This window comes from Dama dama, chromosome 33 (assembly GCF_033118175.1).
Source record: "Dama dama isolate Ldn47 chromosome 33, ASM3311817v1, whole genome shotgun sequence".
In the NCBI taxonomy this organism is placed as follows: domain Eukaryota; kingdom Metazoa; phylum Chordata; class Mammalia; order Artiodactyla; family Cervidae; genus Dama; species Dama dama.
In genome coordinates, this window is record NC_083713.1 from 18,531,429 (window position 1) to 18,558,489 (window position 27,061).

Here is a 27,061-nt window from a genome sequence, read left to right on the forward strand (position 1 = left end):
ATGATATAAACTGATAGCTCATGAAAAACTAAAAGCAACTGTTAAACATTTTCAATGTTTCTCAACTCCCCCTTGTAATAAGAGAAATGTAAATTGAAATTAGAGTGATGTGCAGTTTTTTATCCTTCACATTATCAAAGATCAAAAAATTTGAAAATATGCAAGGTTTACAAGGGTGTAAGAAAACAGACACTCTTAAGTTCCTAGTGGTGTAGGTTGGTAGTAAAAATAATAGGTAAACTGAGTACTGTGTGTCATGCACTTTCCTAAGTACTTTATATTTACTTATTTAATCATCACATGTGCCTTTTGTGAATGGTACTCTTATTAGCCCCTATTACAGATGAGGAAACTGAAGAACAGAAAAGTTAGACAATAACCCAAAGTCACACAGTTTGGCAAATGGAGGAGCCAAGGTTTAAGATCAATTACTTTTACTTTAGCATTTACTTTTTTTTGGTCACAACTCTGAATTGTTTCAACGGCAAGTAATTTGGCAGTATACACTCTCAAGGGTACATATACTTTGATCTAGTGATTCTCTTTCTAGAAGTTTGATCTGCAGTTTTCTGTAAATAGATGCAAAATGACATTTATTGCAGCATTATTTGCAGTAAAGGAAGACTGGAAACAACCTGCATACCTATCCCCAGGGACTAGTTAATTAAATTGAGGTTCATACGAAGAAAACTAGGCAGCTCTGGATAAACTAAGATGGCACTCACATACATTTTCATATGTGTACTGAGTAGATTCTCAGTGATGCCAGTAGTTGTCTCTCAGGAAGGGAACTGGGTGTCACGGAATGAACTGACTGATGAGATTTTGAATTCTCAGAGGACAGTGTGTGTATTTTAATCTGTACAGAAAACTACTGTGTGTGTGGTTCTCAAATACAGAGACATTTGTATTGAGGTCATTTGGTGGAGTGTCACCAAGTGCCTTAGACCTGGATTCAGACTCCAACACTGGGTGGTTAACTCAGCGGGAAAGAGGCTTTGGAACACCTGTGGCAGCTTGACTTCTTCCCTGACTTTGGCTGTGACTGGAGGAAGGACAGAATCCATAGAGCTCTATGTGTTTGGGGTAAGATTCCTCTCAACACCTCTCTGCTCTAAGTCTTAACTGCGGCACACAGTTTTTATCTTTTACACATGGCATTGCTGCCTGAAGTCCTTCATCGGCTAGACTTTCATCCCTCTAAGGTGCTCTCTGTGTACCCGCTGGCCTGACCCCGTCCCCCACTCTCTTCTACTCCAGACACCATTTTATTTTGGCCTGTGGAATGATTCTTCGTGAGCAAAATCTTGGAGGAAAACCAAGAGAGTTTCCAGTCTAATATGGAAGATTAACTAATAAATAGATGTAAAGTTACAATGGTGTATACCAATCAAGATTGGGAAGTACATGGATTCGTGAGAGTAAATGATAAGGGGGAAATGACCTAGCTGAAGTCATAAAGCCAAGGAGGTCATGATAGCCTTTCCTGCTTTCCCCAGAAAGCGATTACTGAGGCGAGGTCAGAACAAGAGAAGAGGAGGTTAACTGGGCAAAGTGGCTATGGTGGCAGATGGTGCAGGTGGGTAGCTCATGGGGAGAGCAGGTTCAAGGGCACTGTGGCAGAAGGCACATAGGAATTCAAGAAAATGAATGGAATAGGAGGAAGCTTGAGGAAGGAGCGTGGATGGAGAGACGGTTGGGGCTTTTTTAGCTATATCTCTTTATTCCACTTAATTAAAGACATTTAAAAAGTCCTACTTTATTGGGTAGAAATCTCCATTCTGATTTCTAAATTTTGACATATAATTGCTACCTAATTCATGTATACTTAGGCTTTAGCTTCATAGTCATCATGTTAAGTTCATCTAAAAGAAAAAGAGAAATGAAAAAACGAATACATGCTCTGGTTTAAAAAAAAATTCGGCTTTGTTGACATGTATTTAAAAACCCCTTGATTGACCCAGAATGCCTAAGGACATTTCTGATTAATTTAGCTTTCATTACTATTGTTAACTGACGCTTAAAATAAACTTATTTTGCTTAAATCCTTTTAGAAAGTCTTTAAAATTAATTTTAGCCCCTTTCCTACCTTAGGTTTGTGTCACAGAGATTGGATGGGATGTAGAGCATGCACTTGTATACATTTACATTTAAAGTCTGCAAACCTTCAGCTAGAATGTGCTTATCTTCACAAGCCGAAATGACTGTTTTTCATTTCCGTGAACATTTATCCCTTCACAGTCATGATCTAGGAAGGGGGGGAATAAGAGTTGGTTTTGTATGACAGCATTTGGGGACTCCATCTGGTGCTTAGACACCTTTCTTCCTGGGTCTGTTACTGCTGGAGAAATGCGAGTATTCTAGCAAACTTACCAGGTAAGGGAAAATTTAACTAGATCTTAGTCTGGACTGTCTGGGGTTGAGAACAAGTTCCTAGTTCTTGTCATGTTTAAATAAAAGTGAGCCTTAGATTAATCTGCTTAGCTCTTCCTCATTAAAGGACGCTAATGCTGCCCATGGCAGTCTTGTTTTGACCTGATCCAGAATCACATACCTCATTTTGTTGTTGTCTCTTCAATCTCCTTTAATCTGGAACAGTTCCTCAGCTTTTGTCTTTCATAGTCTTGACAGTGTTGAGAAGTCTAAGGCGGGTACTTTGAGAATACCCTTCCACTTGGGTTTGAGTGTTTCCTCATATCAGGTCCACATTATGCACTCGGGGCAGCAGTCCTGCAGAAGTTGCGTGTCTTAGTGCTGGGCATGGCATACATGAGACACGTGTGTCTGTCTGTATCACTCAGAGTGTTGTTAGCTTTGATTGCTTGACTGGGGAGGTGTCTGCCAGTTTTCCTTACTGTAAATATCCTTTTTATCTTCTGTAAATAGAAGAATAGGGAGGGACAGAGTTTAATAATAAGTAAATACTTTGTTCCCCAACTGACTGTCGTCACTGATGGTTTTAGCATCCATTGCTGATTCTTGTTTGCTGCTGCTAAGTCATGTCAGTCGTGTCCAACTCTGTGTGACCCCATAGACGGCAGCCCAACAGGCTCCTCTGTCCCTGGGATTCTCCAGGCAAGAACACTGGAGTGGGCTGCCATTTCCTTCTCCAATGCGTGAAAGTGAAAAGTGAAAGGGAAGTCTCTCAGTCATGTCCGACTCTTAGCAACCCCATGGACTGTAGCCTACCAGGCTCCTCCATCCATGGGATTCTCCAGGCAAGAGTACTAGAGTGGGTTGCCGTTGCCTACTCCAATTCTTACTTAGATCCATCATTATTATAATGATCAAAAATATTGATTTTCTAACTCTTTAATTTTTCTGTATTTATTGTTTTTCTTCTATAAGTCAGTTTTTCCTTCTTTCTTTGTGTGTGTATTTAGTGGTGTTTTTTTTTTTTTTAAAGAAACATGGCTCCTAGAGTTTTTTTTAAATTTAAATTTATTTATTTTTTTAATTGAAGGATAATTGCTTTTAAGAATTTTGTTATTTTCTGTCAAAACTCAACATGAATCAGCTATAGGTATACATATATCCTCTGCCACTTGAACCTGCTTCCTGTCTCCCTCCCCACCCAACCCCTCCAGGTTAATACACAGCCCCTGTTTGAGTTTCCTGAGACATACAGCAAATTCCTGTTGGCTATCTATTTTACATATGGTAATATGAGTTTCCATGTTTCTCTCTCCATACACCTCACCCTCTCCTCCCCTCTCCCCATGTCCATAAGTCTGTTTTCTATGTCTGTTTCTCCATTGCTGCCCTGTAAATAAATTCTTCAGTACCATCTTTCTAGATTCTGTATATATGCGTTAGTATACAATGTTTATCTTTCTCTTTCTAACTTACCTCACTCTGTATAATAGGCTCTAGGTTCATCTACCTCATTAGAACTGACTCAAATGTGTTCCTTTTTATGGCTGAGTAATATTCCATTGTGTAAATGTACCACAACTTCTTTATCCATTGATCTGTCGATGGACCTCTAGGTTGCTTCCATGTTCTAGCTATTGTAAATAGTGCTCCATAGTATGTATGGTATGTTACTGTCTTTATTCCATTTTATATTGCCCCAGGTTTGGCCAGTGGAAATCCTGAGACACTGAGTCTTTTATCCGAGATTTTTGTACAAATGATATAAAAAATAGATAACAGATGGACAGAAGATAAATAACCTAGGAGCAAGAAGCCTGAGAGGTGAATCTGTTGGTGATAAGGAGAGGCTTCAGTGAAGAAGTGGTATTTGAAGGGAGCTATGAAAAAGTAGTCGCCTTTTCACAGGATTGGAGATGAGTCGGAGTGGAAAGGGAGGCTGAATGCAGGAAGACTGGACAGACCTGGTGCTCAGCAAGTGATACAGTGGGTCTAGATCATGAAGGGGAAGCTGGACTGAAACAGAAAACCCTCTGTGCCAAGTTTGCTTCTAGCATTTTCTGTGCAGGTCTCACGCCTTGGTATTTTCTTTCTGGCCCTCCTTTTGCTGTTTGGGAAGGGGGAGGGGGAGGTGTGAGGCAGGAGGGAATTGCAGGTGGTGGAAAGCAGCAGCCTGAGCCCAGAGCCTTACTCAGAGGCTACCTTCTCCAGAAGCCCTTTTTCAGATCCTAACGAGCCACTCCTCTCTGCACTCCCAGGGCACCTTATGGCTCTCTGTTAACAGATCTGTTCTGTCTTGTACTGTTTCTGTTTGTGGGTACGTCTTCCCCCTTTGAAGTATGAGCCACATATGAACCACTTTCCCTCTTCCCAGTACTCAGTACAAATGCTCAGTAAGTATTTCTTGAATCTGTGTGAAAGGAAGGAGAGAGGATAGGTTGGAGTTGGTTGGGGAAGGTTCTGGATGTCATTTTCAGGCGTTCAGGTGTGCTCCTCAGGCAGAGATAGGCCCTGGAGCTTTGAACCAGGGTTTCTGGGAGCTAGAAGGTCTGAGGATGCAGAGGAAGCAGGATGCTGCAAGACACCTGTGAGTAGTCAGAGAAAGATGGCCCGGAAGGGCAGAGGCATGGAAGCAAACAGTTATCACCACACAATCCCGGCACTCATTTGAATGTAGGAATTGATTGAAAGAGGGGAAAAAGGAGTTGAGCATGGCTTTGGGGTTTCAAGACTGGATAGTTAGCAGACTGGCAGAGACCTCTCACCAAAACAGGAGCCCGGAGCCATTACAGAAGAACAAGGAGTTCAGTTCAGCATCGTCCTGTCTGGTCCTCAGCCAAGACTCCCTGAATTCAAACAATATGATTCGTTGAACATTTTTTATTATATCAATTATGGTAAGAAAATATTGTCTCTGCTGGAGGCACAAAAACTGACATGAGCATAATGGGCATTTTTCTTTTGGCTTCTGTAACGGTTTCATTAAAAATGGATGCTAGGAACTGCTTTTCTAGCCTTGAAGCATGGCCCAGTGAGAACAGCTTACCGTGAAGGAAATAGTAGTCAGCTTTCCTCTAGCTCCTCTGTCCCCTCCTGCCCCTTCCTAACAACAGAAAATTTGCTTTGCACCTGCTCCAACTGGGCTCTAAGTGATAAGCATCTTGCAAGCCCAGAAAATTGTAGTATCAAATCTCAGCTCCAACTGTGAGGCAGCACCATATCCCCGGATCCCACTGAGAGACGTTGCTTTTCTGGTTCCCCAGGGAAGAGTTCTTTCTCTCCGGCCCCCTTTCAGGTTTGAACTCTGACCTAAGCCCTCTTTTTAGCTCCCAGCATGCATTGCTCTGGAGCTGGCCCTGACCTAGCCCTGAATCCTCCACCCTGAGCTCACCAGCAGGCCAGCCCTGGCTAGCCCTGGGGTCACTGGAATACCCAATTCCAATAATGAGCATATTTATCCAAGGAGAGGAAATGGACTTTCCTATTTGTTACAGTCCATTGCTTCCCCTGCCCCCACCCCGCCCAGAAACAGGTGCTTAAGAAACATCGGATATATTCACTATTATTGGTGATTTGGTAAATATACATAAAAATCATCTAATATGATTCACAAAGTTGTTTTCATTCACACCTTCCTTCACAGGTTAAAAATGCTTCGTTATAACTCAGGACTTAACTTTAAGAGAGATATTCCTATTTCATTGCTAGGGAATGTGAAATGTTTGAAAATAATGCTGTATTCAGGAAAGCTTTTGCCAGGATTTCAAATAAAAATAGCAAATACTAATTAAATAGGTGTATAACATTCTAACTTGCTTTAGTGTGTGGTTTAAAGGGAAAGAAAAAAGTGCTGACAGAGAGTTTATAGTTTCTGTCTTCATATTTTCCTCTTAGGTTTTTCAAACAGACCAAAGTCATTAAAAATACTCCTTAACCCCCAAAGCCACAAAAAAGAAGCTACTCAGGTCTATTATGAAAAGGTTGAACCACTGTTGAAGATTGCGGGAATAAAGACTGATGTAACAAGTAAGTATTTTCAGAACATAATTTCGCCTTTATAAAAGAAATCATACTTAAGGAAGCAAGATAACCTTGAGTTTGTTCTTGAGTCAAATTTAGGAAGCTAGTTGTAATATCTAAAGCTTGTTTATGTGCTTTGATAACTTACTGCAGTCAGCTACAGGATTATAATTCAATTATTTTGTTTCAATTGTATTATTAGAGTATCACTATTATCTCTTTAGACCTTTTTCAGACTTTAAAAGTTACTAGATTATCATGTTTAAGGGGGCTACACATGTTTCAGTATCTTCACTGAGATGCTGGCTATTTGCACATTATCTCTGCAGTTGAGCAGTGATTGATTTTTGCTCACTTAAATGTTAGATATCTTCCATGAAATCCTTCATTAGGTGGTTTTTGTTCTGACTCTGACCCCTGCTGGTTGGGTCAAAACTCAGCACTTAGCTGCTGATTTTAGATGAATTTGGAGAAGCCAGAAGCTTAAAATCATTGTCTAAAACAAGAGAGGTGCTTAGGTTTGTACGCAGAGAAACAGAAATTTGCTAATGCTGAAGTTCATGGAAAGAAGATATTAAAATTATTTTCAGCTGTTAAAATTTGGTGATCAAATTCCTTTGATTGCTTGGCAGTGGTGGTTTAGTTGCTAAGTTGTGTGTCCAACTCTTGTGATCCCATGGACTGTAGTCTGCCAGGCTCCTCATCCATGGGATTCTCCAGGTGAGAATACTGGAGTGGGTTGCCATTTCCTTCTCCAGAGGATCTTCCCAACCCAGGAATCTAACCCGGGTCTCCTGCATTGCAGGCAGATTCTTTACCAACTATGAGCTATGAGGGAAGCCCAAAGATTTCCCTAACCAGGAATTGAACCCCAGCCACGACAGTGAAAGCACCGAATCCTAGTCACTAGACCACCAGGGAGCTGCTTTGATTCCTTCGAGACTCTTATTTTTCCAAGGGGATGAGGTGAGGAGGGTTGATGCTGTTGTGAATCACACCCTCAGTTTTTCTGGTTTTACTTCTAGGTAGCTTCTATTTACAGTTAACAGATAATATAAATGTGTAGTGAATTTTAATTGATGAAGAGTGTTGCATACGCCTACTCAGGATACAAGGCCAGAATGCACTTGGAATCTCCTAGTCCCAGTTATAAGTTCCCGAGGAAGGTGCCCAGACTGACCTGGCTTTGCTCAGCTGCAAACAAGGGAGATGGATCTCACCATGTAAATAAGGTTTAAAACCTACCTCTCATGATTTGATGGATAGGTATGCCTGTGTGTGCTGTGCCCATAGTATTTTGGTATTTCTTTCATGAACCTTGGCTTCATCTTAAATATGGTCCTTTCCATCATTGTACAATGGTTGCCAGTGAATTTGGTTCTTTATTCAAATCTAGTGGGATGAGAAGAGGTGTGCATATGTGATAGATTCAACATGTTTTAATCCTGAACGAGGATTAAAACTTTTTCTAAAAAAAAAAAAAACCAAAACTTTTTCTGATTAACTTGACTGTCCTAATGTATTACATATGCTGCACCTGGAGCGCCTTCTTAAGCAGCAAGACCCTTCCTAGGAGATGCAGTGGGACCCCCTTCTCCTAAAGGCTGAGGGCACCTGAACTGAAGTTGGGAAGGCTCCCAACAAGGCGCATAAGAGGAAGTCTGAGTCCAGATTAAGGATAAATCTTTAGTGCTACAAGTGGGAGTTTACTGTTTGTGCCTTGATCCTGCGGTGCTGTACAATTTATATCACGGTGTTGTAATTTAGTTTAGCGAAGATGATTATGTGATCAGGATAAAGATCAGAAAACATGAGGGAGACATTGGAGGAAAGAAAACCAGCCTACGAGGCTTGAACTAAGGTAGAGAAAATGATAGGAATGTGCTCTCCTTCTTAATAATTGTATTGGAGAGAAAAATATTATGTCTAGAAGCTTTATGCCCTAAAATTTATATGTTATCAAATATTACATTTAATTTAACATAAAATAAAATTAGAATATTACATAAATGCAAATTTAGAATTTATTTATGTATTTGTGCAGAATGGCTAATTATTAGCTGCCTAACACTGCTGCTGCAGGCAAAATTATAAAATTACATCTTTTGCTTATGAAACCATTTGGGTATGTATATTAGCTTAATATTTATATTTTTTAAATGTTTACCTATTTTATGTGAAAGACACACTAAACATGTGGTTATCTGAAAAATTTTATCCTGCCTATCTCACTGTATAATTTTGTAGTTTGAATAAGGTTATATATTTAAAACTACCTTGTGTATTGTAAAGTGCTATAGAAACATGGTCATAATGTAGCATATTTTAGTTTCATAAATTATGTAATAATAAGATTCAACTTACACTTTTAAAAAGTATCTTTTATGAAACAGTAAAGCAGAAAGAGTACAAATTTTCTGCATGTCCAGTGTGACCATTGTTTTAACGTATGTTCTGTGTACCACTGACTCCAAATGGACTATGAATTATATAGTAAAGTCTATCTGATGATGAATTCATTAAGAGAGTGCTGTATAATGAGGCATGATGTAAAACTTGTAACAAGATGTATTCATCATAAGGGCTTCCCTGGTGGCTCAGTGGTAAAGAATCTACCTGCCAATGCAGAAGATGCAGGTTCAATCCCTGTATTGGGAAGATCCCCTGGAGCAGGAAATGGCAACCAGCTCCAGTATTCTTGCCTGAAAAATTCCATGGACAGAGGAGCCTGGTGGGCTACAGTCCATAGGGTCACAAAGAGTCAGACATGACTGAACACACACACACACAGACCATATGCTCCAGCAATTCCACACTTCTGGGTGTTTAGCCAAAGGAAACAAAAACACTAACTCAAAAGATATCTGTACTTCCATATGCATTACAGCGTTATTTCTTTAAAAACATTTTATTGGAACATAGTTGCTTTAGGATGTTGTGTTAGCTTCTGCTGTATGGCAAGGTGAATCAGCTATATGGGTCCATATAACCCCTCTTTTATGGATTTTCTTCTCATTTGGGTCACCACAGAGCCCTGAATAGAGTTCCCTGTGCTATACAGTAGGTTCTCATTGGCATTTGTTTTATACAGAGAAGCGTATAATGCCAGTCTCCCAGTTTATCCCACTCTCCTTTCCCCCCTTGGTGTCCATACATTTCTTCTCTGTATCGTGTGTCTCTTCGTGTTCTGCAAGAAGGTTCATCGGTACCATCTTTGTAGATCCCACATATATGCATTAATATACGATATTTATTTTTCTCTTTCTGACTTTCTTCACTCTCTTTGATAGTCTCTAGGTCCATCCAGGTCTTTTCAAAAGGCACAATTTTGTTCTTTTTTATGGATAAATAATATTCCATTGTATATATGCATCACATCTTTATCTATTCCTCTGTTGATGGACATTTAGGTCACTTCCATGTTCTGGCTATTGTAAATAGTGCTGCAGGGACCGCTGGGGCACATGTGTCTTTTGGAATTATGGCTTTCTCTGGGTATGTGCCCAGGAGTGGGATTGCTGGGCCATATGGTAGTTTTGTTGTTAGTTTTCTAAGGAACCTCTGTACTGTTCTCCACAGTGGCTTTATCAACTTACATTCCTACCAACAATGTGTGAGGGCTCCCTTTTCTCCACACTCTCTCCAGCATTTATTGTTTGTAGACATTTTTATGATGACCAGTGTGAGGTGACACCTCACTATAGTTTTGATGTGCATTTCTCTAATTAGTGATGCTGAATATCTTTTCATGTGCCTGTTGGCCATCTGTATGTCTTCTTGGAGAAATGTCTGTTTAGGTCTTTTTCCCATTTTTTGACCAAGTTCTTTGTTTTTTTGGTATTAAGCTGCATGAACTGTTTGTATATTTTGGAGATTAATCCCTTGTCAGTTGCTTCATTTGCAAAGATTTTGTCCCATTCTGATGGTTGTCTTTTCATCTTGTTTATAGTTCTCTTTGCTATGAAAAAGCTTTTAGGTTTAATTAGGTTCCCATTTGTTTATATTTGTTTTTACTTTTCATTACATTTTATTTTCATTACAATAGCCAAGACATGTAATCAGCCTAAGTGTTCATTAATTGATGAATGGATACAGAAAATGTGTGTATATGTATATGTGTGTGTGTGTGTATATACACATAGCCATGTACATGCCATGCCACAGAATACTATTCAGCCATAGAAAAGAAGGAAATCTTGCCATTTGGGAAATGTAAGAGGATCCTAAGGATACTATGGTAAGTGAAATAAGTCAGAGAAAGACAAAAGCCATATGATCCCACTTATATGTTGACTATTTTTAAAAAATTCCCCCAAACAAACAAACCAGAACATAGATAGATACAGAGAACAGATTTCCAGAGGTTTGGTGGTGGGGATGAAATGGTTGAAGGGTGTCAAAATGTACAGACTTCTAGTTAAAAAAAGATTCTCACCACATTAATAATAGTATATTAATTTCATTTTGGTTAGTGCTGAAAGCCTAACTCCTTCTAAATATAGATCAGCATCTTTTGACATAGTCGAGCTGAAGGAGCATTTCCCCTCTGCTGCTACTTTCAATGCACTATCTTATCTAATAATCATATCAGAAGAACTGGAAGAACCTTAAAAAAGAGTTATTTATTCCTAATAACTTGATACATGAATCAAAGAGCAAGAGTGGAAAGCCCATTCTGGCATATGATGCCATTTCTTTCTCTTCCTTTCAAAGCAGAGAAGACTTTAAGAATTACACTGTTAAAGGTGTGAGAGGAATCTGGACATCATAGGATCACTCATAGAACAATAAGATTTAAAAAATCAAGGCAGCCGAGAAATTAAACTGTAAAGAATGGTGGAAGCCATCTAGTTCAATTTCTCTCCTATGGTGGCGTGCAGGAGTGTGGCACTCCTCGCGGAAGAAGTGCCACTCCTGGGGCATTCCACAGCCTGGCCTGGGCATCATGAGGTGGAGTCAGCGCATGCTGTTACCGGACAACGCTGATGGACGCTCTCAACTGGAGTTCAGTCACTGTGCCTCTGCATATTAGAAAAAGGCACCTCCTATGTCCTCACTTACTAACAGGTGCTCTTTCTTCTGGGCTGAGGTAATCCAAAGTCACCTAGCATGTTGAATAATCTAATCTAATCTAGTATTAGCTGGATTGCAAACCTACTTGACCCTTTGCTAAACACCTGTGGGAAATGTAAAGTGCAAGAACTTGTGAGCTGATGTTTGTCTCCTTGTGACTTTCCGTGTTGACGTTTATCTTTTGTGCCTGCTAACTTGCTTCAGTTCTGTCCAACTCTTTGTGACCCTGTGGATGGAGCCCGCTGGGCTTCTCTGTCCATGGGGATTCTCTAGGCAAGAATACTGCAATGGGTTGCCATGTTCTCCTTCAGGGGACTCTTCCCGACCCAAGGATCAAACCCGTATCTCTTATGTCTCCTGTATTGGCAGGCGGGTTCTTTACCACTAGTGCCACTGTACCAAATAAATAAGTGTGTCCCATTTGGTGTGTACAGTCTTTGAGGTGTTTGAAAACAGATATCATGTATTCCCTTGATTTCACTTGCTCAAGACAGGAAATTCCATTTTCTTCAGTCAATCTTTATAGTCACACAGCTCCTAGACCTTGTTATGTTCATCATCATTATCATGGTCAAAGACACTTCTCTGAATGTAGCTTTGGTCTCTTTGATCTCACAGGAGTGCTTTGTCACCAGATAATTTTACCTCCTGTCTGACCCTGGGCAGAGTTGTCAAGAATGTAGGGTTTATTGTCACTTTTTTCCCTCCTTCTGAGATCATGTGTTTAGCTTTTGACACTTTCACCAAATTTCTTTTGATTCTTTCCCTTTGGCTCTTTATGTCTCTATTTGAAGCCCTCCCTTCCATGGAGATACCTCCTATTGCTCCTGATTTCACCCAGCAGAAAGCTTGGTGATCTGATAAAACTGTTAAAAATAATGGTAGTCAGCTGAGGCATTACTCCCTCCCAATTATACCTACATGTTAACAAAAATCTGGATCGTAAATGTTCACAAATCAGATCCAGCTAGAAAGAGAGAATTATGGATGAAAAGTTCTTTTTATTATCCCTTGAATAATTGTGGATATACATGACCAATCCATTTCTAATACTAGGATATCAGTTTGGGAGTTGGCATTTATCCCTGTGGACAATGAATAGTCATCAATGGAGTTTATGTAGGGAAGAGGTATGATCAAATATATGCTTAAGAAAGATCATTCTGGCTAGAGTGGGTAAATAGAGGGGGGCTGGAGGAAAGGCTGATGTAGTTTGCATATTAAAAATGGTGGTGACTGGGTCTAGGGCATCGGCTTGAGGAATGTTGGGATGCAGCAGCATAATTAAAAAGCAGAAACAACTGGCTTTGGGCATACAGTGGTCGCAGAGAGTAAAAAAAAGGGATACTCTAGAAAGAAGACATTTCCTGTCTTGGGTAGTGAGGAGTGGATGATGGAACACTAGAAAGGATGATGTAATTGAGAGGCAGTGTATTTGAAGGTGAGATTGATGTCTGCTACTTGAACTTACTAAGTTTGAAGTACCTACGAGACAGAAAAGAAAATGACATTTCAGTATCTTACCCTGTTACAGACTTTTCTCACCAAACCAAGAAAGGTTTCTTTTATGTTAGAATCAAAACTCATCTGATTTAACTTTAGCCTGTTTCCTTACCACCAATCAATATCAACCTCAGGACATTACTTTTCTCCAATATTGTCTTTCTGAAGAAGTAATATTTAAACTGAAGATTCAGGTGTATAGGGATCCCAGCAGTGAGAACTGTGTATTCAAAGAGTTGTAAACAATGAAAACTGCAAATTTCCTATATAAGAGAGGTGTCAGTCAGGTTGTCAAAGGAAAGTAGCTGAAAGAAGAGGCTAGTAGCTTTCGGTGACATTGCAGCTTCCTGGCAGCCCATGGTGATGTTTATTTGGAGTGATTTGAATCTGGCTCTTTCTGCTTCCAGAGCCCATAATATTCTGTATAAAGGCACATTTTGATTTCTTCTACTCCTTCTAAATGGGGCTTCCCAGGTGGTTCTGTAGTAAAGAATCTGCCTGCCATTTCAGGAGACATGTGTTTGATCCCTGAGTTGGAAAGATACCCTAGAGGAAGGCATGGCAACCCACCCCAGTATTCTTGTCTGGAGAATCCCATGGACAGAGGAGCCTGGTGGGCTACAGTTTGTAAGGTCGAATAGAGTCAGGCATGACTGAAACAACTTAGCACGCACACACACATAGTCACATTTCACCTGCAAGATGAGAGGAAGAAACAGACTATTATTTCATATTTTTTTGTAAGTAAAAATATCATTTAACCAGAAGATAATTTTAAGGCTAATTTTGTTTTGGATGTGAAAAACTTTACCAAAGCAATCTTTGGAATAAAACCGAGACTTGATAAACTGACTCTTAGCATAAATATTTTTTCCCTAATACCCTTAATTATTCTTAATGTGTGTTTGTAAGACACTTTATTATTTTGCTTTTAAGGTTGCAGCTACTTACTGAAATTACAGATGAATGATCAGCACACCTTCATTGATGATAACCTAAGTTTATTGATGTTGATATTTTATATTTTGTTTTCTTGTCACTTTCTGCTAAATAGAATTTAATAGAGAGGTTTTATTCCTGTGAATGTTAACAGCATTTGAATAAACTGTGGGAAAATTACAATGTAATGCTGCTGGGTACACAATGATTCTTTTAGACACCAAGACTAATAATTTTTAACAATATCTAAAAACATTATAGGAAAAGCTTGAACCATGCTGGCACCAGGGACAGACAAGCATGAAAGATTAATGTAATCTCGCATATAATGATGCACATTCTTACACAAAAAATCCATCTGCAGTGTCATGTCAGTCAGCAGAAATCTTTGATGGGTGGATCCAGCTGGGCTGTCTCTTCTGGCAGAGCTGCCCCAGAAAATGCTAAATGCGGTTGGACCGCTTGGTGCCATCTGCAGTGTGCCAGTTTATCCTGTCTTCACTGGCATTTGCAATAGTGTATAGGGCATCGTGAGTGTAGAGACAGCGATAGGGAGTGACAGATTCATTTCCTCGGAGAGTCTGGGCTCTGGTGGGCCCGTGCGCCACCCTCCTTGGCGCTGGGTCTGTTATCATTGGTGTTGGCTTGGCTTCCCATTTTCACATCCAACTCCTCCTCTTTTTAGTCTAGCAGTTCCAGACACACATTCTTCTAGTATGTAAATCTTACACTAACCTTTCAAGTAATTTATTCATGTAAGGTTGCCAAAGCGATTTAACATTGACTATCTGATGCCAGCTAATATGCCTTATTTTCAAAATACTGCTGCTCCTAGGCTTCTGATTTAAAGGAAATGTGTCTTATTTAGGGAACACTAAACTGACAGGCACCAAGATAAATTATCTAATGGGATATCCCCAAATGACTTATGTAGTTGGAATAAATATATGACCCTCTTTTACATAAAGCTATAAAACACATTGGGCAAGTAACACTTAATCCTCCTTGCCATGATTAAAATATAAATATTCAAGAATAAATCTTGCTTTACGACCTGACCATATGTTTAGCATATTATTTTGCCAAACCAAGTTTAAAAGTATAGATCATTTATTTAGAACGTTTACCTTTTTCTGTTTTTTTGTTTCCTCTTCTAATATAGTAACAGAATATGAAGGGCATGCCCTGTCACTACTCAGAGAATGTGAACTACAGGAATTTGATGGGTAGGTTGTGTTCTTCATCTACATATACCATAGAGCTTATGTTATTAAATATTTTCATTAGTTTTTAGCCACATATTTGAAACTTAGAGTTTTTAGCTATTTGTGATGGATGTAGTGAGGCTGTATTTCATTCATATATGTGTAGTAACAGTTGATGATGATAATGTAATATGGCACAGACATCTACCTCACAGGATTGTGCAAAGAAACACCAAAGGAGGGATGTGAATATAAGTACCGGGAAGTTACCGTGTGCCACCTCATACTTAGCTTATGAACATATATTTACATCTAGAGTTCTTAATTTTTGGCTTTAACCCTGTGAGTGTCTAGAAAAGCAATGATGGAAGATAATATATTGGTCATATGGCATAACTATACTATGATCCTCTTTTGCAAATGTATTGATGGTATTAATAGCTACCCCCAGGTTAATTTGGCTATGATTGAGTGTAAATATTTTATAAAAACAAATGCATTCTTTTCAGGATGAAAAAAGATGTGCTGGTTTTACTTATCTTCTATAATTTAGTGGCTACCAAATAAGTGTGTTATTCATAGTAGGCATTAGAAACTTGTTTGCAGTACATTGCTGGCATGTGTAGAAATTTTTCACTGGCATGAAAACATTGGAAACAAGGCAAGTGACATATATTTCAATTGACGTTTTAAAAATGTAGGTGAATCAATTTGCTAAAGTGCTGGATTGATGTACAAGACTAAAAGCCTATTCTTTTAGGGAAGATTTTTTGCAAGGGTGGATGTTTCAGAGTTTTAAAAGGTGGCAGGCATGTGAATTATTCTGTCACATGGTGATGGCGGTGGGGGTGGGCAGCTGTAGACTCACAATATCAGGAAGGGCGTTTGGGTCTTTCAACTGTAGTGAAAGGCTTTACTCCTCCTGAAAAATTATTAGAATGTGTTAGAGAGGAAAGTAATGCAATCAGATTTGTAGCATTACCAAGGTCAGTTTTCAGAAATCCTTAATATTTTGGGGTGAGGAAAAAATATTGAATGAAGAAGAAAGTTTGGTAAGTAAAACAATTTTTCAAAAAGGAATTTAATTGAAGGGAGTGAATCTAGATGGCAATGGTCTATAAATATTGAGCATGAAGGATATGAGGTAGGAGATTACTGCAGAGCCTTATACTTTGTGCTCGACAGGTTGATTAATAGGCTACATTTAGGAAATTACCTTGCAAGTATACAATTTAAGAGAAGTAATTGGGGGAATCATGCCTACCAGCTACCTACCTTAATTTGCTACATGGTCCTGAAACACAGCTTGTGAATGTATAAGAGATGTTGCATTGCAAATAAGTCCTTGCTTTAAAATATAGTTATATAATAAGAATAACAGATATTGTAGGTATTACACCTTGTCTTGCCTATTAACATTATGAAGCGTTCGGGAAATGTGTTAGCTATAAATAAGGTCCATTGGTAATTAACTGTGCAAGGATCAAGAAGTATTTTGCAGAATGATGAAAAACTATAGCTTAAGTGCAATAGAATAATGTTTTCTCTTTACATGAACATACTTCTTATTTATTCTTATTTTGCAGTGTGGCACTACAAGAGCTATAGATCCTTTAGTTATTACCTACATTTTTTTCCCCACCAAATAGTTTACCTAGCCATTATGTTAATTGAGCTCCAGTGATTTCACTCTATAGCATGCCAATTAATTTAGGATTTATAATAATTTAAAATTTCTTTTGGAAGTCTTCTGTTTCTAAGATCCTTTAAATAGTTAATTTGGTTTTTTTGAGTCCAGTTATTTCAACAGGAGCTAAAATGGTGGTTGAGATAACTATCTTAATAAAATGGTCATTGTAAGTCATTCTACTTAGAATTACATGGAAAGGCATATATATGAGAACAGTGGAAACAGTTTCTGTAGGCACTTCCAGAGAACAATTCTCTAACAAGTAGAATTGTTTGAAAGTGGAACACACTACATTCATGAGCATCTTGTTCTTGAATCTGTTTGCAGAGTAGTTGTAGGAGTACTTTTTAAGAAATTGATATGAAAGACTCCAGGACAGGATGAGGTAACCCCAGGATTCTTCGGTATTTTGATGGAAGAGGGGCTCAACTTGAACCTGAGGCATCTCTGCCTGTCTCTACTGAAGCTACTGATAGGGAGTGAGGAGGAAATCACCTAAAGGTTTTTAGACATAGACCAGAGATTAAGATCCTAGAGAGATTCTATGATATTATTCAGAAGCAAAATGATTTAGTAAATAATGTTTAAGAAGATTATTAAGATTTTGACATTTTTTTTTAATGAGTTGCTTATGTGTTTATGAAGACACATCGTGATGTATTCCTAATGCCAACAGGAATAGTGGATCCGTCCTCATGACAGCTGGTATGCAACTCCAGTGTGTCTGAGATCCACTGCTGGAGTTTGCAGGGGCGTCCATTTCTATGTATTGTGTGTTTTCAGTTCTGTCTGACTCTTTGCGACCGTGTGGACTGTAGCCTGTGAGGCTCCTCTGTCCATGGAATTCTCCAGGCAAGAATACTGGAGTGGGTAGGCATTCTCTTCTCCAGAGGATCTTTCTGACCCAGGGATTGAACCTAGGTGTCCTGCATTCAGGCAGATTCTTTATCATCTGAGCCACTGAGGAAACCCTGTCAGTGTCCATATTGCCTTCTCTATACTGGGCGTGAACAGGAAGTTTTGTAAAGGCAAAGAGAAGAGTCATATCGGATGCATAGAGTTGAAGCAGAAACAGTTGCGTTTGTAAGTGTGAAAAGGGTTAAGCTAGTCTGTAGGTCTTACGCAGTTACACATATATTGAATGTGCTTAGGCTCTCAGCCATGTCTCTTTGTGACCCCATGGACTGCAGCCTGCCAGGCTCTTCTGTCCATGGAATTTTCCAGGCAAGATACATATACTAATATTTTATTATTTTGTTTCACAGCATTTTAAAACTTTAATTTGTTGAATTGGTTTTTTCCTTCATTTGATTTTATGAGAATCTAGGTAGTATTTGGCTTACATTGACATCCTATCACCACTGTGATATCTGTATTAGTAAGTAAGGTTAAAAAGTATCTCTTCTCAAAAAAAAATTAAGTTGAAAATCCAATAATAAACATTTTAATAATGCTATGGGTTATCACTTTTAATAAAGAGAAATGAGATATTAGCTCCCAATTGTGCTTTTCTAGGCAGCAAAGCTTTACTTTGGGTCAGGCATGAGAGAGTTTATTCTGAAAACACAAGGTGTACTACTTCTAAAGGGTTACATTTTAGGGTAGCTCTTAAGTGTGATTAAATGAACCCATTTTAAAAGGTTATTTTTTTTTTTTTGCCTTTTCTTTTAATAGCTAGACTCATATGTTTATATTAAGTATATTCCCTAGGTTCGGTAACTATATCTCAAGATGATCTTAATGATCTAGTATTTGTCAACATAAGTAGGTTCTTTTCTCTTATTTAATTCCACAATGATTCTACTGTTAAACTGATTTCCAAAATAATGAAACTCTCGTAAGGCTATTTTCATTGGGTCTTCTATGTAGGAAAGGAGTCTAATATACCAAATAGTGTAGTTTCTAAGACCAACTTGTCTTATTTCAAAATCTCATTCTATAACTTACCATGGTATGACCTTGGAACAGTTAAGTTGCTTAATCTTTTTATGTCTTACTTTCCTAATCTGTGAATTGGGAGTAAAAGTGTATACTGTGTGTAGTTATTGTTCAAATTAAATAAATTAATACATGGAGAGTGCTGACAACATCTGATACATAGTAATTGTTCACTAAATGTTACTTTATTATTGTAATTATCATTTGTTCTAGTTTCAAAATATTTACTACAGAATGCCTTATGACAAAATTTCAAAGGTTTGTCTAGTAAAGCATGTTCCTATATGGGCTTCTCTGGTGTCTCAGACAGTTAAGAATCTGCCTGTAATGCAGGAGACCTAGATTTGATCCCTGTTTCAGAAAGATCCCCTGGAGAAGGGAATGGCAAACCACTTCAGTATTCTTGTCTGGAGAATTCCCCGGACAGGAGAGCCTGGCTGGCTACAGTCCATGGAGTCACAAAGAGTTGGACATGACTGAGCTCACACACGTGTCCCGAGAAAGGCCCGTTTCTACTAACTCTAGGAGTTAGAGCTAACATGTACACAGTGCTTTATCTGGATGCAGGATTCCAGGGGTCAAATGTTATCATTCGATACAGAAGAGGCAAGTTATTTGTGCTAAGTTAGGTATGTTGGATGACTTTACCTGAGCTTTTTAGGCCACACACTCTTTGTTGGTAGAAAGGCATAGAACTAGGAGTTAAGTCCACAAAATGCTTGAAAATCTGTCCGTAGAGGTCTTTGAAATCATACAGATAAGATTCAAATCAAACCTTGGCTTCTCTATTTATAAAGATAAGGCTCATGCTTATTTTACAGATTTTTTTTTTTAAGAATTTAATAGAAAAGAGCCAATATATTATATGAAATGAAGTTGGCGCTCAGTAGGTATAATCACTTTTCTCTGAATCAGTGGCTACATTGATGGCCGCTGGAATCAGTTCAGACACAAAATAATATCCCCAGCCAAACATGACCTGGGTCGTATCCCGTATCCTAGAATCTCTCCTAATTAGGATGGAACTTGGATCGCCCAGGCTATGTGCAGCCCTCGCCCTGAACCCCACCTAGGTGCCGGGGCTGGAAGACTGAGAACAAGGTGGAGGCAGCTGATGGAGTCAGTGTTCTCAGCCTCAGGTGCATCAGCTTCTGGAGCTTCCTAATCTTAGGCAACCAGGAACCTCTGCTGATTATGCCTTGTAGGCTGTTCCGTTTGGCAAAAAGAGTTTTAAAATATACAGAATGCTAGTCACTAAAGTTTATAAATTAGGAGACTTGCCCCCAAAGCAGGTCCTGTGACTTCCCTTGAAAAAAATCAGAAGATGCAGTCCTCTAAGCCTGCCTCCTGGATGATGCAGTGGGCTGGAGCCAAGAAACTGCTTCTCCTTTAGACGAGCAGACTCTTCTGCTGCAGGGCCTGGGAGGTCGTGGGGCATGGCGCCTGCTCTCAATAACACAGACTCTTTCCCTTTGGGTCAGTTGATATGATTTTGATATTTAGAGTTACTGTTTTTTTAATTTTTGGCTAGGCTGGGTTTTTGTTCCTGCACGTGGGCTTCTCTCTAGTTTGGCGAGCCAGGACTGCTCTCTAATTGCAGTGTGTGGGCTTCTCTGTGTGGGGGCTTCCCTTCTGGCTCAGCACAGACTCTAGGACACACGGTCTCAGGAACTGGGGCTCCTGGCTCTCAAGCACAGGCTCAGTCGTTGTGTCACACCGACTTAGTCGCTCCGTGGTGTGTGGTGTCTCCCTGGATCAGGGATCACACCCATGTCTCCTGCATTGGCAGGTGGACTCCTCACCACTGAGCTGTCAGGGAAGCCCGCTATTTTACATCTTTTAAATACAAACGACTATGACAAAACCTCTGACATTCTATATGACTTTCATGGATTCCCACCTCACCCCTCCTGTAGTGTACTTATGGTGAGGTCCTAAAAAAAATTATAGTACTGACTAGAGTCAAAAGCTAGTATCACTAATTTTAAAAGTGCAGTCTCGCAGTAGTATCCAAGAGATGAAAGCCAGCTCAGGTTTGCAATTGACATTTATAACTAATGATAATTAGTAGTTCCTTAAATTAAAGCTTTGTATTTTACATGATTTTTATTGCTGTCTTTTCAGAGCTATATTGAAAATTAGCAGGGTTTTGTGCTTTGGCTTGTGTTGGTTAAATGAATTTCAATGACTTATTAACATAAGCAAAATAAAAATAATATGCTTTGGGATATTAACAAAGCAAAATTCAGGTCAGATGTGAATTAACATGTTCAAGTATTTTGATGCCTCTTCAAAGTGAAAAGTGAAAGTGTTAGTCGCTCAATCGTGTCCGACTCTTTGTGACCCCATGGACTGTAGCCCACCAGACTCCTCTGTCCTTGGAATTCTCCAGACAAGAATACTGGAGTGGGTAGCCATTCCCTGCTCCAGGGGATCTTCCTGACCCAGGGATTGAACCTGGGTCACCTGCATTGCAGGCAGATTCTTTACCATCTGAGCCACTCATCTGACTTTTAGACTGTATGTTTGAATATTTTTTGAGTTGAACCATAATAAAGTTCAACTAATGTCTTCTTGTGAAGTAAACTTTACCAGTGCAGTGCTAGTGTCTCTTACCCATTGACATATATTGAAATATTTGAAGCTATGAGTAATTATGCAAATATTAAGATTAATATTTTAAAGTCTAAATTTCACAAATTATTACCAGTTATTCTGATGTCATTCATTCTTTGACTCAATTTCTTTTCCAGTGTGGTATGTGTTGGTGGAGATGGATCTGCCAGTGAAGTAGCCCATGCTTTGCTTCTTAGAGCCCAGAAGAATGCGGGCTTGGAAACAGACAGCATCCTGACTCCGGTTGGAGCCCAGCTTCCACTTGGTGTGATACCAGCAGGCAAGGGAGGGCCCATGGATTTGCCAAGTGAACCCTCTCCCCTATCTCTTTCTGCATTACTCTCTAACCTAGACAGCATCATATAGAGTTAAATGCACAGACTTTGAGTATGAAAGACCCACGCTTGGCATCTCCACTAGCACATGTGAGATGGTACCCAAGTTATTTAATTTCTTTGAGCCTTATTTCTCTAAATAGGAGAGAGATAACACACATGATACCCCCTTCATTATGAGGTTATTATGGTATTAAATTAGAAGTATATGTGCAGAGTTTAATATAGTTAAGCAAACAACAAATGGGACTATTATTCTACCTTCCCATATAAAGGTTTAATCATCACACAGTTCCAGATATGAAATTTCAAAATAGGGCCACTCCAGTCAAGCTGCTTATAATTCCATATGGGATAAAAATGTAGTAACTCAATTCCTGTAATTGAAATATAAACAGATAAGTTTGAGAATGCCATAAGGATTCATCCTGACTGCTGTATCTCCAGCAGCTAGAACAGAATGTGACACCATGAACACTTAATGAAGTTTAAGTGAATAAATGTAAAGAAATTATAGAGCAAGTGGCACTTGAACTGGACCTAAAAATAGGTAGGATCTGGCCTGAAAGGTAGGATTAAGTTATTTTCTTGGCTGCAAAAGTAACAAGTGGCAAGGCAAAATCCAGGAATGCGAAAGAAAAGACCACAGGCCATTTGTTGGGTGGTTCTAGTGTCAAAATGGGTCTAAACTTTGGTGACTTCTGGATGCCACAGGAAAGGGTCTGAGTTGCTGTTAGGGAACAATGGGAGGTTCAGACAAGGGAGCAACCTTCTGGGAACCTGTTCTAGGAATAAGCCTGATTAGGGGAAAGGAGGAAAAGAAAGTGGAAGTGAGTCAGGGAGAGCAGCCAGAGCAACACTGGCATCTGGAACAGACAGCAGCATCTTTTGCAGGTTTGTTATATTAATTGAGTCCTTCCTCCCAAATTATTAATGGAACAAGCAATAGTGAAAAAGGTGATATTTTTTCATTTTAAAACATCACATATTATCATCTCTATAAGAAGAGTGGAAACAATTACAGTTGACCCTTGATCAGTTTACAGTTGGCCCTTCTTTTCTCTGCATTCTCAAATTCAACCCACTGGGAGTAGTGAAGTACTATAGTATTCACTATGGAGGGCTTCCCTTGTAGCTCAGTCGGTAAAGAATCTGCCAGTAAGGCAGGAGACTTGGGGTCGATTCCTGGGTTGGGAAGATTCCCTGGAGAAGGGAATGGCAACCCTCTGCATTATTCTTGCCTGGAGAATCCAATGGACAGGGGAGCCTGGCAGGCTACACAGTTCGTGGAGTAAAAAGAGTCAGACTTGACTTAGTGACCAAACCACCACCACCATAGTATTCACAGGGCTTCCCTGGTGGCTCAGCAGTAAAGAATTCTCCTGCAATTTGGGAACTGCAGGAGATGTGGGTTCCATCCCTGGGTCAGGAGGATCCCCTGGAGGAAGGCAGAGCAACTCACTCCAGTATTCTTGCCTGGAGAATCCCATGAACAGAGGTGCCTGGCAGGCTATCGTCCATAAGGTCGCAGAGAGTCAGGCACAGCTGAAGCAACTTAGCCCCGCATGGCATAGTATCCACAACTGAAAAATATCCACGTCTAAGTGAATCCACTCCCTCCAAACCATGTTGTTCAAGGGTCAATTGTGTTGTTTCCTATGAAAGTAGAAAACAATGCACATGGTTGAAAAAGAAATCAACTTTCTATCCATTCAATAACCAGAGTCATTTAGTATGGATTTTAGTATATTTGTATTATCAATCGACAAAGAACACGAGACATACCAATGCTCTTTTAGAGTAATAAGTCCTTCATAAAAACAATAATTTAAAAGGAGAGGGATATAGGGGTATGTCCTCATGATTATAAAACCTGTTAAGAAAAATCTGTGAAAATAAACCCTTTAGGTAGACAATAACAAAATGCATCAACTCAGAAAGATGCATTGGAACCACACTTTGACCCTTCCATGTCATTGTAGGAGTATGTCTATAATGGTGGAACTTTCCCAACCTTTTCCTTTGGGCAGAGTGGATATGCTTAGCTCACTGTTTCTTTTCCATAGTACTTACACCCTTGAGGTCACTCATTCACTGCTGTGCATCAAAAGTGGAAGGATGGGTGTCCCCACAGGTATGCATTTGACATCAAGTGAATATAGCGAACTAGAAACAATTGTGGTTATGCTTACTTTTTAATATGCAACTCAGATTTTATAGAGGAATAGCATTGAGTTTTATTATCATCATACTTTTTAAGCATATCTCTGATTTTGAGAGCATTTTCCAGATTACAGTGGATATGTATTGATAGAAATGGCATTTGAATACTTTTTATTTAGAAGATAAAGCTTGTTGCCAAAACTTTAGTGGTCGTGTAGTAGTTCCAGCTTATGGATTGCATCTAATAGGAGGAAATCATGTGCAGGATGTAATTAATATGAGGACTCTATGTCTGGTCCTGGCTTTGTAGAGACTGGGAGCAAGAGCTAGGCAGGAAGTTTCTAAGCTGAATGCAGAAGACAGTCTGCCTTTGAAGCCATTTGCCTCCTGGAGAGAGACACCCAGAGGGAGAGTGTTTAGTAAATTACTCCACTGAGCCAACAGACTAAACCGCTGAATTATGGTCAGACTCAGATGGATCAGATGTGGGGAAGCCTGCATTTGAACTGCTGGCCGTTAGCAGTGGTGTTTGTTGCTATGGCAACTGGTGCTAAGGAACTATACAGAGAGATTCCGATTAAAGGGACGGAGGGGGAGGATAGAGAAAAAAGCCAAAGAGGACATAAAAATAAAAAAGCAATCCAGTTGATGTAAAACAAGGCTCAATCCACATACTGATGACTAGGAACCATATATTCCTATGGAATTCATAAATAAATTCATGCATTCCAATTAATTTAAGGAGAATAAAATATTGCCAAGGGACTGTTAATTTCTATGATATTTTAGGCAAAGAACCGAAGTGTAGGTGCAGTTTTCATGAGAATTTTAGATATGCTTGACTAGGAAGTCATTACATCACATTTATCTGTTTGGATGTGGGAGACATTAATGGCTTTATGAATATTCATGATGTCTGGTTAATTAAGTTAATTGTTCTGCAGAAGTGCTTGCACTTCCAAGGACAATTTTTTTTTCTTTTTGCCTCTGTAGTTTCTGCCTGGTTCTTCCATCAGTCATGCGTTACATGATCTGCTGCTTCTGTCCTTACTCGCGGGATGTGGCACATTTTAGCAGATTTGGGGAGGTGGCAGTGAGTAAAGTTGCTGGTAGTGTTAAGAAAAACAACTTTTCAGGCTAATTAAAATGTTTACCTTGAGGCAGAACATTTATAGCTTTTGTGAGAATGCTAAAATTACATAGTTTTTATTTATGTGAGCAGCATGTTCTTTTGGCATGTAGATATCTTTTTGGATGGATCACATTTTGTTTCAGGAAATTGTACTCTTTTAGATTATTCAAACAAAAATATGAAGCAATCTACAGTTTTATAGTTTTACATCTACTTTCTTCATGAACTTTCCTCTTAAATTCAGAGTGTTAAAAAAAAAAGTTCTTCACGATTAAGGTACAGATTAAGCAGAGTAGGAGATGACTAAAATGATTTCCTGACTTCTGGTCATATCTGTTATCTCTGCCAGGTTCAATGGAATTAAAGGGAAGTGGCAAAGCTGCAAAGCTGGAGCAGACATAGAAATAAAAAGCAATCTCTATCTTTCTAAGAGGATTTGTGCTTGGGCATACTTAGCATACTTCAAACTCAAGGGAATAAATGGTCTTTATTTTTCTTGAGTCATGATATGTGTCATTCTCTACTTCACATGACAACGTTACATTATGTTTTTAAATAGTCTTTCTAGAGGAATGCTTTTATGGCCTGCTCCTAATTAACCATGGTAATGGAGGAAGTGTGTTTCATGGAGTACTGTAATCCACTGATAATCTTAAATATCTCACTCTAATTATGTAGCCTCCTCCAAAACCTTCAACATAAATCTGCTTGGAAACTAAAATAAATTGATTTGTTTTTGCTCCCCACCCCCAACCCCGCTCTACCTAGTCCAGATTAATTAGCAATTAGATGGCCAAAGGCAGCCTATAGAGGGTCAAAGGATAATTGGAAAGGCCTAGGTGATTGACAGCTGGTAAAGATCCACTGAGGAACAGATTTCTGGACTACTTTTCTCAGACATTAGAGTGCATACAAGTCACCTGGAAAACTTGCTGAGACATGGACATCTGGGCCCCACTCCTAGCTACTCCCTTTCCATAGGTTGGAGGTGGAACCTAGAAATTTCCCTTTTTAACAAGCTCTAGTGTTCTTGCCTGGAGAATCCCAGGGATGGCAGAGCCTGGTGGGCTGCCGTCTGTGGGGTCGCACAGAGTCGGGCACGACTGAAGTGACACAGCAGCAGCAGGTAATGTTGATGCAGGTGATCCTTGAACCATAAATTCTGGAGAAGGGCCTCTCCATATATTATACATAACCTGAAGATCTTATAAAATGCAGACTATGACTTGTTAGGCATGGAGTGGGCCCTCACAATCAACATTGTAATAAACATGGAGATGTGGCCATTGCTGTTAGATTATAGGAGGTATTTTGAGTAACAAGGGTCAGAACAAAACTACCTTCTGATGAATCAGTTAAAACCAGTTTACCAGTTGGTCAAGGTGGACATTTCTTTGCATTGGTATCATTAGAGGTCTGAAAATCTAAATGTTTAGGTAGGTACCTCATGATTATTATTGCATTGTTTGATAATGGCTGCACTGCCTCAACTTCTTCAACTGAGAACCCAAGTATATATCCCAAAGTGACAAATCAAAGGGATTACACATGACCGCACAAGAAAGTTCCAGATTAGCAGGGCCAGGGGACTAGTGTTTGTCTCAATAGCTATAATGTGTGCGCGCTTAGTCACTTGGTTGTGTCCAACTCTTTGTGACCTGATGGACTGTAGTCCGCCAGGCTCTGTCCATGGGGATTCTCCAGGCAAGAGTACTGGAGTGGGTTGCCGTGCTCTCCTCCAGGGGATCTTCCCAACCTGGGGATCGAACCCAGGTCTCCCACATTGCAGGTGGATTCTTTACTGTCTAAGCCACTGGGGAAGCCTGATAGCTATAGTACACAATACATCCATGCTAGCAGAGCTCTTGGCAGTTACTGGACTTAAATCAAGAAAAATTATAACTTCCTAATTTTAAATCCTTCTTACTCTCTGGGAATGGACTAGCTGGTACTTTCCCCTTTGAAAGCAGACGTTTACCCCAAGATCTCAGACACACAAGTATTACTGGGGTGTGACCTGAGAGAGCTCTTTTTCTGTGTAGGCTGGTGGGAAAAATTCATGTGGATCTTAAAT

At 39.4% G+C, this 27,061-nt stretch overlaps 1 protein-coding gene across 1 annotated transcript in view; it reads left to right on the forward strand.

The window, feature by feature from the left end:
- Positions 1-27,061, forward strand: part of CERKL (ceramide kinase like) — a 127,639-nt gene that overhangs the window by 88,612 nt on the left and 11,966 nt on the right. The window contains exons 3-5 of the mRNA XM_061135007.1: positions 6,268-6,399; positions 15,071-15,134; positions 21,495-21,637. Of these exons, the coding sequence (XP_060990990.1) occupies positions 6,268-6,399; positions 15,071-15,134; positions 21,495-21,637 (339 nt within the window). The remainder of the gene's footprint in view (positions 1-6,267; positions 6,400-15,070; positions 15,135-21,494; positions 21,638-27,061) is intronic.